The sequence below is a fragment of the Marmota marmota genome, unplaced genomic scaffold, assembly GCF_001458135.2.
Source record: "Marmota marmota marmota unplaced genomic scaffold, marMar, whole genome shotgun sequence".
Lineage (NCBI taxonomy): Eukaryota > Metazoa > Chordata > Mammalia > Rodentia > Sciuridae > Marmota > Marmota marmota.
Genome location: NW_026000249.1, coordinates 24,289,667 through 24,303,338, shown reverse-complemented (window position 1 = coordinate 24,303,338; position 13,672 = coordinate 24,289,667). Strand labels below are relative to the sequence as shown.

Below are 13,672 nucleotides of genomic sequence, written 5' to 3'. Positions count from 1 at the left end.
ATCAAAACTAGAAATAATTAAGGAAAACCATTAACAACTGAAACAAAAATCAAATTAAAAATATAAAATAATGAAGAACTCAGGAGAGATGATATGATTCAATGAAAATTAAAACTGATGAAAACACTCATACTATAAATGAGCTACTCAAAATTTCTGCATGTATCTATAATTCAAAAACAGAATGGTATATAAGACATAAAGAAGAAGGGAAGAAAAGGAAAAAGGGGAAGGAATAGGGAGAAAAGAATAAGAGATCAGGGAAGGAGAAAGGGAATAATTAAAGAAAAACAGCATGTTTGGAAAATGAACTATAAATACTGATTAAAATATTTACAGAAAAAGTAGATTGCTACAAGCATAAGAAATTAAAGTACAAGAAAGGTGAAAGACAAAAAGTAATTGAGAGCAAAATGAATGATCAGTAAAATAGTTCCCCTATCCTTGTAATAGAAGATTGAGAGAATAGAAAAAACAGAGGGAAGCAAATAATAGAACAGGAGGCAGAAAATAAGGGTTAAATGATTAGTTTTCAATACATAGGGCTTAATGAATGCCAAGGATATTGAATGATGATGAAGAACTTGATGCTGACATTTTAATCTAATAAATTACAAAACTACAGAATAACAGAGAAATAGGAACTATGAAAGAGATCTAAAAGAATGAACATATCATTCCCCAAATGTGACATTAAACTTCTCATGAGAAACACTGGATGCTTCCCCATGATGGAGTAATGCAAGAGATATTGAAAGGGGCTTTCAATATTGGTAACAATACATGACCTTGGAGAACTCTTCTTAGCCTGAGCGCCCATAATCCAGAAATTCCAAATCAAGAAATGGCTTTGAATAACTTTGTTATCTGGACAAAGTTAATCTTTGTTCAAAGTTTTTGGTTGTAGGCAGCTTTTCTTCCCAGGAATAGAAAGGCTTCATTCTCATCAAGAATAGTCTTTTTCTAGGCAATACCCAATGATGAGGTCTGTTTCTCGCTTATCAAAATAGTACAGTAAAGATTTTAAACTGTTACAGTAGTCAACTTCATTAGGAAACAGCCAGCCATTCAATGTATCTCATTAGTGAGGTTAATAATATAGAATGCTTAATAGAAAATTGTCCCAGAATGCATTGAAGAGACTTTTACAAGTGTGTGTTGTTTGCTCTCATCATATCACCTCTGAGACATTTTCTATTTAATATCAAAAAATGCCTGCTACTATTTATAAACAAATGTATTCATCTCTGCATTATTTATACAAACAAAATATAATGAAATAGCATAAGTAAATGCCCCCTGATGAATGTGAATTGGCAAGTAAATAATGCTGTATGTTTATAATAATATATTGTACATTACCAATCAGTATAATAGTAAAAGGCATGCAGAAAATTAAAACCAAAATCCTAAGGCTTATAAAAACAACAAAAATTAGAATGCTTAGTGGCAAAATTTCTGCATTGCAGCCAAAGTGGAATAAAGAGAAATTTTTAGGCTTGAAAATAGTTAAAAACACAACTCAAATTTAAAGCAAACATGAATCATAAGAAAAAAAACAAAACAGCATCACGTGATTTAAGAAACACAGAAATGGATAAATGTATCCAAGAACTTATATGAGACCAAATAGATAAATAAATAAATTGATAAAACCTAAAATGAAGAAAAAATAAAATTATAATTTTAAATTAAGATCAGACTAAAACTTCATAAAGGAGAATTTTAAAACAGAAACACTAGTCACAAGTGATGAACAATAATTTTTAAATGCTTAATCAATGCTTTTCCCCAAAATGAAAATAAATCATTAAGGTATAATGACTTTAAATTTTTAACTCAGGTAAAATGTTTAGTGAAACAAACACCAAAGCAAAAAACTGAAAAGTTTCTGAAAAATTCCCTCTAGCCAGTTGATTTTATGATCAAATATGGAAATTTTCAGTTTCTGTTGCATTAATTTTCCCCACAGCATAAAGAAATATTTGTCAATTAAGTCAGTGAAATTGAAATTGTCCATTAAAAAAAAAGAAAAGCAATAACATATTGGAAAATTATTATAGATTTAGCTAAACCTACAAGTGCTGAGAAAGGAGGCAAAAAAGTGTTCTGAGGTTCCATTATAACAGCAACACTGAAACAAGGGAGGTGCCCAAATGCTTGTTTAAATGAACAGCAGAGGTTAGTAATTTGATAAAACTGAAGAAGTTTAACAATTTTAGACATGGTGAGTAATAAAACACTTGAAAGGAGGAATGTAAATGTGTTGTCAAAGAGGAGACAGTATTAAAGGAAATCTGGCCTTGTTCACTAATACTGCCATCTAAGGGCCGGGATTGTGGTAAGCAGTAGAGAGCTCCCCTGGAACATGCGAGTCCCTAGGTTGGATCCTAGCACCACATAAAAATAAATAAATAAAATAAAAGTATCATATCCATCTACAACTAAAAAAATGTTTTTTTTAAATACTACCATCTGTATACCGAACTATACTCTGGATCTAGAACTGATAGCTTATTTATATTAAAATGTATGATTTCCTAATTTTTTTTAATTTAAAAGGACTTTTTCTACTCATAGTTTACCCTTCTTAATTCACACATCAGGAAATTGAGGTCCAGTGATTTTTCAGTACTTTCCTAAAATTATCAGATATTTAGAAGAAATTTAAAATTATATGTAGCCTAAAGAATTTATATTTCCATTTTTTTACTCTTCTTTCTAGCTTATTTATAACTTATCACTTTTAATAGCTTACCAATAATTTAATATTTCATTTCACTTAAAATTAACCCAATAAACAGATCATATTTCAGAATATGATATGAAGAAAGAAATTTAGAGAAACATATAACTATCACCTTCTTATAGTCTCTGGAATGGAAAGAGAATGAGGTCCTTCAGGCCAGCCAAAGAGACTGAACCATGTCTGGGCTGCATTTACAACCTTCTGAAAGAAGTTGTATGCCTTTGATCCTTCTTCCAGAGAAAAGAATTGCTCATTTTTCTCCTCCTTTCCATCATCTGCCCTTTTTGGTGTTTTGCTTTCATCAAAGTCCAAATCTTCTTGTAATGTGTCCATTCCTAAAATTCACATTTGTTTATAAAAATGATTACTTGACAACAGAGCAAAATATTCTTACAGCTATATCTATTCCTCTGAGTCAATTTACTATATTGCAAAATAAATAATGAGAATATACTTACATTCAAATACTCAAATAATGTTTTTAAAATTTATGAATTTCAAAAGGAAACAATTCTATTTTCTTTTTGCCTTAATGGTATATGAAAATATTCCCAAAGTGGAAGCTTTTACTTCTAACTACATAAGAAAAATGTCTTGACAATTCTTTACCTTTGTTTATTAGACAAAACTAAACTTCAGCTGAAAGAATTATAGGAACAAAAATATTGATTTCAGATTCAAAATGATGTTCTCTTTAAATTAAGTATTTAAATAAAACAAAATACTTTTTGAATTATGGAAAATTTCAAAAATATAGAATGATATTATCAATTTTCTTTTCAAAAATATCTGCCTATTACATGACACAAAAGCAAACTAACTGGAAACTATCTTCACACTATTTAAGTTGGTTTGGTCCATTCAATAAAAAGAAAAAGTTTCAATATTACCCATATCTAGGGAAAGAAATATTTGTGCAGTTAATTGCAAGTAATATCAAATGCATATTTAGCAGTGTTCACTTTTTAAAAGATGGTTTAACCATGGGTCCACCTAGATAATGAAATGACAAAACCGTAGTTCTGCAGTTCCCAAACTCTGTACAGAGGTCTCCTATAATGTCACAAAAAATTTACAGAACATCCACTGGATATTTTGCTTGTTTGTTAAATATTACTGAAACATCTGTTAGGCAGCATACATAAGCAACTACTCTCAAGGTTTTTTTGTACTAAACCAGTTAATAAATGCAACTATTTTTACTTTTTGGCCTAGGGAAATGTATTTAAATACTAGAGGTGTTGCAAATCAAGATCTGCTATTGCTCATTGGAGAGAACTCTTGAAGCAGATGACCTACTTAAAACTACTGACAAATCCATGGATTTCTTACTAGAAAAGAATTAACTTTTAAAAAAGATATTAAGCAGACCACATCGAGGACTGAATTTGAGAAATACACTATATTTGCCACATACCAACAAATAAGTTTCCACTTGTAAGTTCGGCATCATTAAATTTAGTAGCAGTGGATGTCATATTTATTGAAGCAGAAGAGGGTAATTCGACATCCTGGTGGGGAAACATAAAACTGCCTCTAGACTTCATAGGACTTCCATCTTTATCTACAAGTGACACATTGGGCAATAGTAAGTAAAATAAATATTCATGGAATTCACCAGCAAATTACTTAACCTGAATTTCATATTTATATAAAAATAATAGAAAAAAGTCTAAAATATTTATTATACTTCAAATAAGATGACAAAAAGTTAATATTGATAATGACTTTCTAAACTAAAATTTATTTGATAAGGCAATTATTATAGTATATCAAAGTTATTGAAGAATAAGCAACATTCAACTTTAGGATAAATAAAAATATGTAAAACATTTTAAATTTTCAATACCCCCAAAATGGAATTATTACATATGATGTTCAAAAAAAGATAAAAGAAAATTATTACTAACAAAAGTAATTTTTTCCTAGTTAACTCACTCAAGTGAAATCACTGCTTGGTTATGAGCTGATAAACAAATTTAATGTATCTTCCTGCTAGATTTACCATGTATATTTAGAGAGGGGGTTTGCAAAGCAGAAATCTCAACCAACCAAAGGCAGTGCTGATCAAAGCCAGTACATGTTTATGTAAGTCCAGGCATCAGAATATACAACTGTATGTGTGTGTGTGTGTGTGTGTATGTGTGTGTTACAGAATCTCATAGACATTTTTAACTATTTTACACTCAATAGGTATCCATATTCCCCTGAAAGCTATGCCATGATAGTCTACATAGGAGTAACTTTTAGATAGTTCAGTGATAAAACTATTTGAAGATGCATTAGGCAAGGTTTTAAATTTATCAAATGATAAAAAGTTCCTACAGTGAGTACAAAGCCCCAATTCCATCCTTTTAACCAAAGTCATTTGTTCACATCATTCTGTTTAAATCTAGCATATAAGCAGTAACCAATTAATTATACTGCCTTGCTTTAGGGGTATACTTAATTTAAGATTTCACCTTTATTGGGCATGCTATCTTATAGAGCTAAATATGTATATCCTGAAGTCTCACAAACTTGGATAGAATCCCCTGGGACAAGCTTCTCAGCCTCTCCATTAGTCATCTTCTTAATCTGTAAAGTGAGATCTATAAGGGTATCTAACTTAGAATTTTGGGGAGGACTAAATTATGTAACAAATGCAAGGAAATTAGCAGAACATCACATACCTGGAAAGCATTAAATATATACTAGAAATTATTATACATACTTCTACAAATATTTCCCCAAATGGATGTATTATTTTTAGTCCATGCATTTCATGTTCAATCATCAAAGAAACACAAAGAATGTATACATTTTTTTCTTTTAAAGCTGTAACAATATTACCAATTATATAGCAATTACTCATTTTTATAGGATATTATAAAAATACAAAAGTGATAAAGCAATCACCATCAGTGATAATAGCAGTAGTAATGAAACCATAGTAAAAATAATACCTTCTAGGTATTTATAGTCTATGAGTTATCACAAAAGCCCTTTGAATAGATAAAACACATATTATTAATATCCTGCTATTCTCTTATATATACATGTTGTTTAATGAAAGATGATAAATTTGAGCACCTGAGAATTAAAAATAAAATCATATGGCAAAATAATGAGTTTAAAACACAAAAGAGAATTTCTCTCCAGGTTGTGTGAGTCTGAACCCAATCCTATTCCTTTATATTGCATTCTAGAAATTCTCTCCTACTATTAGAAGAATATAAAAATATAACATATTAGAATTAGTCAGAAAAATCTTTTAAATTTTGACAATATGTCAAAATTCTGAGATCTTTGTACTTGTCTTCATCCTGCCAATTAGATAATTCCATAAACTGCTTTCAATGATTTTTTTTATGCTCAGAAGACACTATTCCACATATAACCACTCTCTTATGAAAATGTATAGCTAAGAGATGCCTTTCTGATGTTCTATAATTCAGATGACCCATTCTGTAATATTGAATAAATACCTTTTATCTACCACACACTGTGTGAGGCATTGTGGATACAAGAGTGAAAAGGAGAGAAATGATTCCCATTCTCAATGCCTTATAGATAACAATATCTAGAAAGGGATACAGGTAATAGGCATATTAATTAAAAATGTGTTAAGGGCAGTGATGGAAATTGCTCAAAACTATGAACATTTACCAGAGAATGCAAAACCCTTGCTTGTAGAGGCAGGAATGATGTTAGGTATGCAGATGATGTAGAGTTTTGTACAAAAATGCTCCAGATAGGAAAGATTATTAGTAATATCTGGATGCTAGAAAAACTTACAGAAGTTTATTGTGGCTTGAGCATAAAGGGAAAGTTGTCTGGAATGAGAATAAGGTCATTGTGTAGGGTAATGCCATATGGGGTCTTCAGAGGAGGCAGGAGAATAGTTTAGAAATCTGCATTGATCCTAAGAAGACATTACAGGAACTTGAATGTATGTACTGTCACTGGAGAGAGAAAGAAGTGAGATGATTTGAGAGGCATTTAGAAGGCAAAGTAATAGGATTTGTTGGACTGGAAGTGTAGTATGATAGAGAGATGACATCATTAAGGATGACAGTTTAGTATCTGGATAAGGACCTACCTAATCTGTTGTAGGTAAATCTACAGAAGTAGGATATACAGAAGGATGAGAAAATTCCAGAAAGGGGAGTTTAGTTTTGGTCATGCTGTTTGGGGGAGGCCTGTGGGAATACAATGAAAGGCGTCCAGAATTCAGTTGAATTCTGAATTCCTGAATCTCTGAAAGGGATTAGCATTGGAGATATATCCCGTGTATTATAATTGAAGCCATAGAAGGGAGAAGAGGGGTCAGAACTCCAACAGATGAAAAGAATTAAAAAATACAGAGAGAAGAAGAAGAATTCATGAAAGATGCTTGGAAGGAATAGTCTTAAGTTAGAGAAAACCCAGAAAAGTATGGCATGTAGAAGCCCAGAGATAGTCTCAAGAAAGAGAACTGGGGAATAATCAACACTCTTAAGACATGCTCAGTAGGCAAATAATGTTTCTTGATCACCCCTATTGTTGAGAGCCACAGCCGAAGGGGCCCCAGCAAACTTCCAGCTGCCAGCTGATGATTGGCTTACAGCGGCCCAAGCGAACTTCTAGCTGCCAACTGATTGGCTCCTCTGCGGTGATGCTCATTGGGCTGTTTCCCCACCCTTTCAGACCACGGAGCTGCTCATTGGGGGACTTTTTTTGGCTCCGCCCATGTGACCCAGCGAATCGGCCTCAAGAGCAGGAGGAGTGGGGGAGGTTGAGAGGCTTGTGGGAAGCCCGTGGTGGCAGTTGGACTCTGAAGGTTTTCCTGAAGAGCTGTGTGGTTTGGCATGTGTTCTAAAAATAAAGTTCGTTTCTTTTGACAAGTGGCTCCTGAATTGTGCCCAGCCAGACTGAGGCACCCTATAATTCATGTCCTGTTAAAGGGAGGTGAGGTACTCTAATTGCTTACTTTCCTCTGCTACTTTTCTCCCTATCTCTGGGAATTTGACAGTAAGTAAGGAATAAGTAAGGAATAAATACATGGCTTAAATCTTCCCTGTTTACTCCTTGGAATTTTCCTAAAAATATAAAGTATAACGTCTCCCTTATCCTCCCTGCTGACTTCCTGGAAACTGAACTAAAGCAGGTAAGAGGGAGGCAAAAATTGATAAGCAAGTATAAGCAAGGTTATTCGATATAGTAGAGTTTCTGGGTAATGAGATTTAGATAAAGGAAGGGCCTGAGGTAGAACAGCATACTGCTTCTGTCCTTGTGACTAGAGGAAAAGGAGGTATGATGGGTTCCAGCACATGCTTGGTATTTGGAACTTCAGAGCATTATTGTCTGATGGTCTCTATCTCTTTTCAACAGTCAGAAAAATGGCATTCTCTGAGATTGAGACAGAACAGTTTGAATGGGTTTCATCAGATTGGTAAATGTTTGAAGAAGCAAGTGGAAAAAATGAGAAAACTGGTTAAAACACAGAAAAGCCCTCTAACCCAGCACTAAAAATTAAGGACTTGACAGACTACTAAGATGGAGTCTTTTCCCCCATGCTTCAGCTTTTCTCTTCTCTGGGACTTACTCCATCATTCGTTCTCTTCTGTGTCTTTCATTTCAATTTCTCCCTATTCACTAACTTTTTTTTTCTATTACGTTTTTGCTTTTTTTCTTTTCCTTATTTTCTTTTTAATTAATTCATTAATTGTTTTTTATTTGTTTCTTCGTTTATACTTTTGCTGAGGATTAAACCAAGAGCCTCACACACGCTAGGAAATTACCACTGAGCCATATGCTCAGCTCTAATTAATTAATTTTAATTGACAGATAACTTTCTATATTTATTGTGTCTACCCTGTTATTTTGAAGCATACATTGTGAAATGGTTATATCTAGCTAATTTATAAATACATTATCTCATATAGTTATCAATTTTGTGATGAGAACACTTTTTTTATATCCACCACTTTCTTTACATTTTTTAAGAACACAATGTGTAATTATAAACTACAGTAACGTTTCTGACAACTGATCTGAAATTTATCCCTGCTTTCAATTTGTAATTATGTACCTTTGATCTTAGCTTTTCTCACAATCTCTCCTGCAGCAATCTCAGCTGTTCTACTGACTATTCTCTATGCTACCTTAATTTATTTTATATGAATATATCCCAGCAACTGCTCCCTTTATAAATCATTGATATTCAAAAATCCACAGAATGTTCCCAGTACTATAAAATAAAGGGCTAAACAGTATGGCCCTGCACCTCCATCTCATGCCTTATGTCTCCCATTACAACCCTATGTTTTTGCTATTTCACTGTTCACACAAACATCCTGGTAAAGATCATCATTTGTCAAGCTCTACATGAATGTCATCTCTTCTATAAATCATTCCAGAACCCCAACATCAGCAATAATCTCTGTACCACCTCCACATGCCCAACACTTCAACTGGCTCATATATAAAGCCCTTAATTAAATATTCTTAGTAAATAATTTATTTATGTAGCTTTTATTAGATTGTTAACTTTTGGAATCAAGAGACACTGTCATATTCTACTACTGATAAGAAACACAAGTCCTGGCAATGGCAGCTGTTTAATAAACACCTGTTAATTTAAAATTCACTCTATATCTAGATATTGGCCCTGGGTAACAAGAATCTATACAATGAGTTAGAGAGAAAACAATCCTAAGCAACTTACCATCCTTTAAAATAATTTTTTGCTTATCAAGATGAATTGCCAAATATGGATATATAGTAAGAATACAGTTTTCTGCTGTTGCTGTAACTGGAAGTGAAAACCTAAAAGTGAAAACATTATATTTCAATAAAATAAAATTTTCATAAGCAGTAAATACAGTGAAATATTTCTAAGTATCCCAGATTCCTTTAATGATGTTGACACGAATTATTTATCTTTTTCTTCCCACTGCCTTTGTTTTTATTAACAACATATCTATCTTAAAAGGTCTGAAAACTTTTATTTTAAAAATTTTAACAAAGATTGTAAATTCCACTTTCAAGTGTGTTCTATAATATAGATTGTCACTATGCAGGTATATAAACACAGATTTGGGTCATTTTAGAGTTGAAGTGGACCCCGAGTTAATTTATTCAAAGTAATAATTGTTTAGATTAAATAACATAGTTTACCCAAAGATACCATTATCATTGCCATTATGGAAAAAATTGTTAGTTTTTGTTTTAACTATGAATATAGAAGGGTGAGATAAAAGAGAAAAGCAAATGCTGTGGATGCTCTGCCCTTAAGCCCTTATCACCTAAGATATTATATACTTGTGCTATGCTCCTTTTCTCTGGGTGGACACAGTGTAACTTTCTTCAGAGAACTTCCCTTAGGCTACTAAAGCTGCTCAAAATCAGAAGAGCCTGGAAGTTTAGGTTCCTTAGGGAATGCCCATAAGCAATGACTCCGTGGTATGGGCTTTTCAAATCCCAGCTCCTTTGCCTCAAATAGGAAAAAAAAAAAAAGTGGGGGTGGGAGGACAAAAACAAAACTGGTGTCATCTTAGTTTCTCCGAATACCAAAAGATCAGGCTGAGCCTGGGACTTTGATTTAAATGTCATTTATTTGTGGTGATTCATTCTCTGTTCTGCTTATACTAGTCTCTTGTGTTTTCATAATAATACTTCTATATCACATATCCCTGACTGTTCGTTTAAAAGCCAGTTTGTGGACAATACTACAAAAGATAACTACCAAAATAACAAAGAAGCACTATCACTTCCTATTTGTAAAATGCTAAATAATTAATGAAAATAAATTTCTTTCCAAGGGCAAAAAAACACCAAAACCAGAAATAAACTGTTGGTTTACATTCTCTTGTAAAACTAGTTAACTGAAGATTATAACATTCAATTTTAGATGTTCTTTAGAGCAAAGAATAATCAACATATAAAATGCCATAAGAAGGAAGGAAATTGTGTCATTTACTGGTAAATGAATAGAACTAGAGAACATCATGCTAAGCCAAATAAGCCAAATACAGAAATTCAAGGGTTGAATGTTTTCTCTTATATGTGAAAGCAAGAGAGAAATAAGTAATTTATTTATTTATTATTTTTGATTCATGGGATTGAACCCAGGGAGACTTTACCACTGAGCCACATTCACAGTTTATTTACTTTATTTTATTTTGAGACATTGTATCACTAAGTTGCTTAGGACCTCACTGAATTGCCAAAGCTGACCTCAAAAATGCAATCATCTTGCCTTACTCAGCCTCCCAAGTAACTGGGATTACAGATATGTATCACTGTGACCAGAAATAAAGAATTTATAAAGGGATCTCATGAAAACAGAAGGGAGAAAAGTAGGGTAGAGAAAGATGGTTGAAGGGGAGGGAGAAAAACTGAAGAATGAAATTAACCAAATTATGTTATGTGCTTCCATGTATATATCACAATTAGTTCCGCTTTTATAGAATAGCTATAATGTTCCAAGTAAAAACAATAAATAAATCGAAGTAAGACCAACAAAGCAGAGGAAGAGGATTAGGAAAAGGGAAGAAGGAAAGGAAAGAGGAAGTACTGGGGATTGAAATGCAGGAAATCATGTTCTACACATTTATGAATATGTCAAAATGAACCATGCTATTATGTATAACTATGATGCACTAACAGAAAAATTTTTAAAGAATAACCAACATATACAAAATTTACTTAGCCACATTCTTCTAGGGAGCATATAGTACAGAAAATGTACAAGCATAGAGAGGCAAGATGGCAGATTAGCGTGAGGAAGCATTTCTCTTGTAAGGGGCTACCCAGAACTGAAACCGTGAGAATACCACATCTCCCACAGGCTTAGAGTAAAAAAATCCTGAGACTGGAGGGATTCAGAGACTGTTTGACTCATTAATCAGATAAAAACAAAACAAAAACCTCTCCACCAGCCAGTGTAGCCTATGGAAACTGGAAACCCAGATCTGTGAGTTTGCAGCTAGGTCTGTGTAGGCCTGTGTAAGCCTAGCAAACCTGTGGAAAGTCAGAAGCTGGGAATATATCACCTAGGGAAACACAGGTTAGAGAGGCTGGAGAGAATCGGGCTCTCCCCAGCTCTGTGAATTCTGAGGCTGGTGGGGATTGACAGGGCTGGCTATAGTGGGTCAGATGGTTGTAAAAGGGCATTAGGGCATTTTGCTTTCAGCTTGTGCAACCAACAGGTCCAGTATGTACCAGGTTCCTGTGGCTCACCTAGGCTGGCACTCACGGGGTCCCAGCACCAGCCAAGTCCCTGACTCCCTCCCCAGTTCAGTATCCACTAGTTCCTGGGACCCACCAGGTCTGGCATCAGTTTGGTACCCAATAGGGCCTTCCAGCTCCCTAGACTCCCAACCCCTCCCTGGCCCCTGACCTGGCCCATTGCTTGCAATTTTGGCTAGCCTGCAGGTCCTGGGGCCAGCCTTGATCCACCCAGCTGCTTTGCCAAAAGACCCACCTGGTCCAGCATGAAGTTTCATGACTGGCCAGTCCCCAGGATCAAGCACCAGGCCCTGATCCACCTGCCTCATGGAGATGGCTAGCTGCTTTGCTGCCAGCCTGCAATTCAGCTTCCCCAGCATTCCACTCTGCCTCCAGGTCTGCAGCCTAGCCTGCCCACAATAATCTCCCAAGAAGGGGAATTAGGAAGTCTTAAACCCCAACCTTCAATACGGTGAGCAACACAATAAAAAGGAAAGACACACAACCCACAGCCCATAGATCATACTTGAAGAGGAAACAAAAAGAAAACCAAGTGGGCACAGTCAGTGCACACATACACTCACTATTTTGCCCACCACAGTGGATACGACTCCTTAATTTCTTAATATTTCACCAAGATTTTTCTTTTTTGTTCTTGTTGTTGCTGTTGTGGCTTGTTTATTGTGGCAGTAGTTCTGTTTTGCTTTCTGATTTAAGGTTTCCATATTGGATTTTTCTTGTATTTGAATGTGTACTGACTGATTCAAGGACTCCTATGCATAATCATATTTGTTTCTCTCTCTCCTTATTTCTAGCTTTATTTTTGTTGTTGTTGTTGTTATTTCATTCATTTTTTGGGGGGGGGTCTGTTGTTGTTGTAGATTTTGTTTTTGTTGTTGTTTTATCATTTTTTTCCCCAAAGGTGTTATTTTCCCATGCTCTGTATTTTGAGGTTAGGGGTTATGATTAGCTTATTTTGATTTTGTTCTGTATCATCTTTATCAAGACCATCACCCTTGTCTCCCCTTCTCATTTCTACATTCTTGACACCAAATTCCATTATCTCTCTCTCTCCTCCTTTATATTCTTCTATTTTTGGTACCCTTCCAAGCCAACAACATATCCTAAGTTACCACTGCATCAGCCCTATTCACCCTTTGAAATTACAAACATTTTTCTATCCTCCTATCTCTTATTCTTTACATGTACTAAACTCTATCCCTAACACTTCCTAACACTAACTGAAGTATAGAACACCTCCCCTTACCACCAATGTCACATCAATAATTAATACAGCAGAAGCCATGGACAGCACCTATTGTTTGATTTTAAGCCAGCCATAATACATGACTATATACTATTTTTACTGTTGGAAATTCAGGATTCCACTGTCAACGTATTGTACCAATTAACACTAGATATTAAAATAGGAATTAAGGATCTAGTCTACTGCTATATATTGTTTGCATAACTCGTTGCTATAAGGGACTCCCCCCAATCTGTGAAATACTAGTAACATAGAAGAACAGTATAAATCCATAACATAGAAACTCTACATCATCAGATCCATCCAGATAGATGAGTAGACACATAAATAACATGAAAAAGCAGGGTAACAAATCACCCCAAACAAACAAAGATACTTCAATAACAGATTCTAATGACACCACAGTGGAAGAAATGTCAGAGATGGAATTTAAAATAAACATAGTCAAACTGATCTGCAAAATA

The 13,672-nt window shown here is 34.2% G+C and overlaps 1 protein-coding gene across 1 annotated transcript in view; it reads right to left on the bottom strand.

Moving 5' to 3' along the window:
- The window catches only part of Cfap47 (cilia and flagella associated protein 47), a 424,564-nt gene that overhangs the window by 300,035 nt on the left and 110,857 nt on the right, over positions 1-13,672 (bottom strand). Inside the window, exons 26-28 of the mRNA XM_048796386.1 lie at positions 9,438-9,538; positions 4,167-4,313; positions 2,862-3,084 (exon numbers count right to left, since the gene is read on the bottom strand). Of these exons, the coding sequence (XP_048652343.1) occupies positions 2,862-3,084; positions 4,167-4,313; positions 9,438-9,538 (471 nt within the window). The remainder of the gene's footprint in view (positions 1-2,861; positions 3,085-4,166; positions 4,314-9,437; positions 9,539-13,672) is intronic.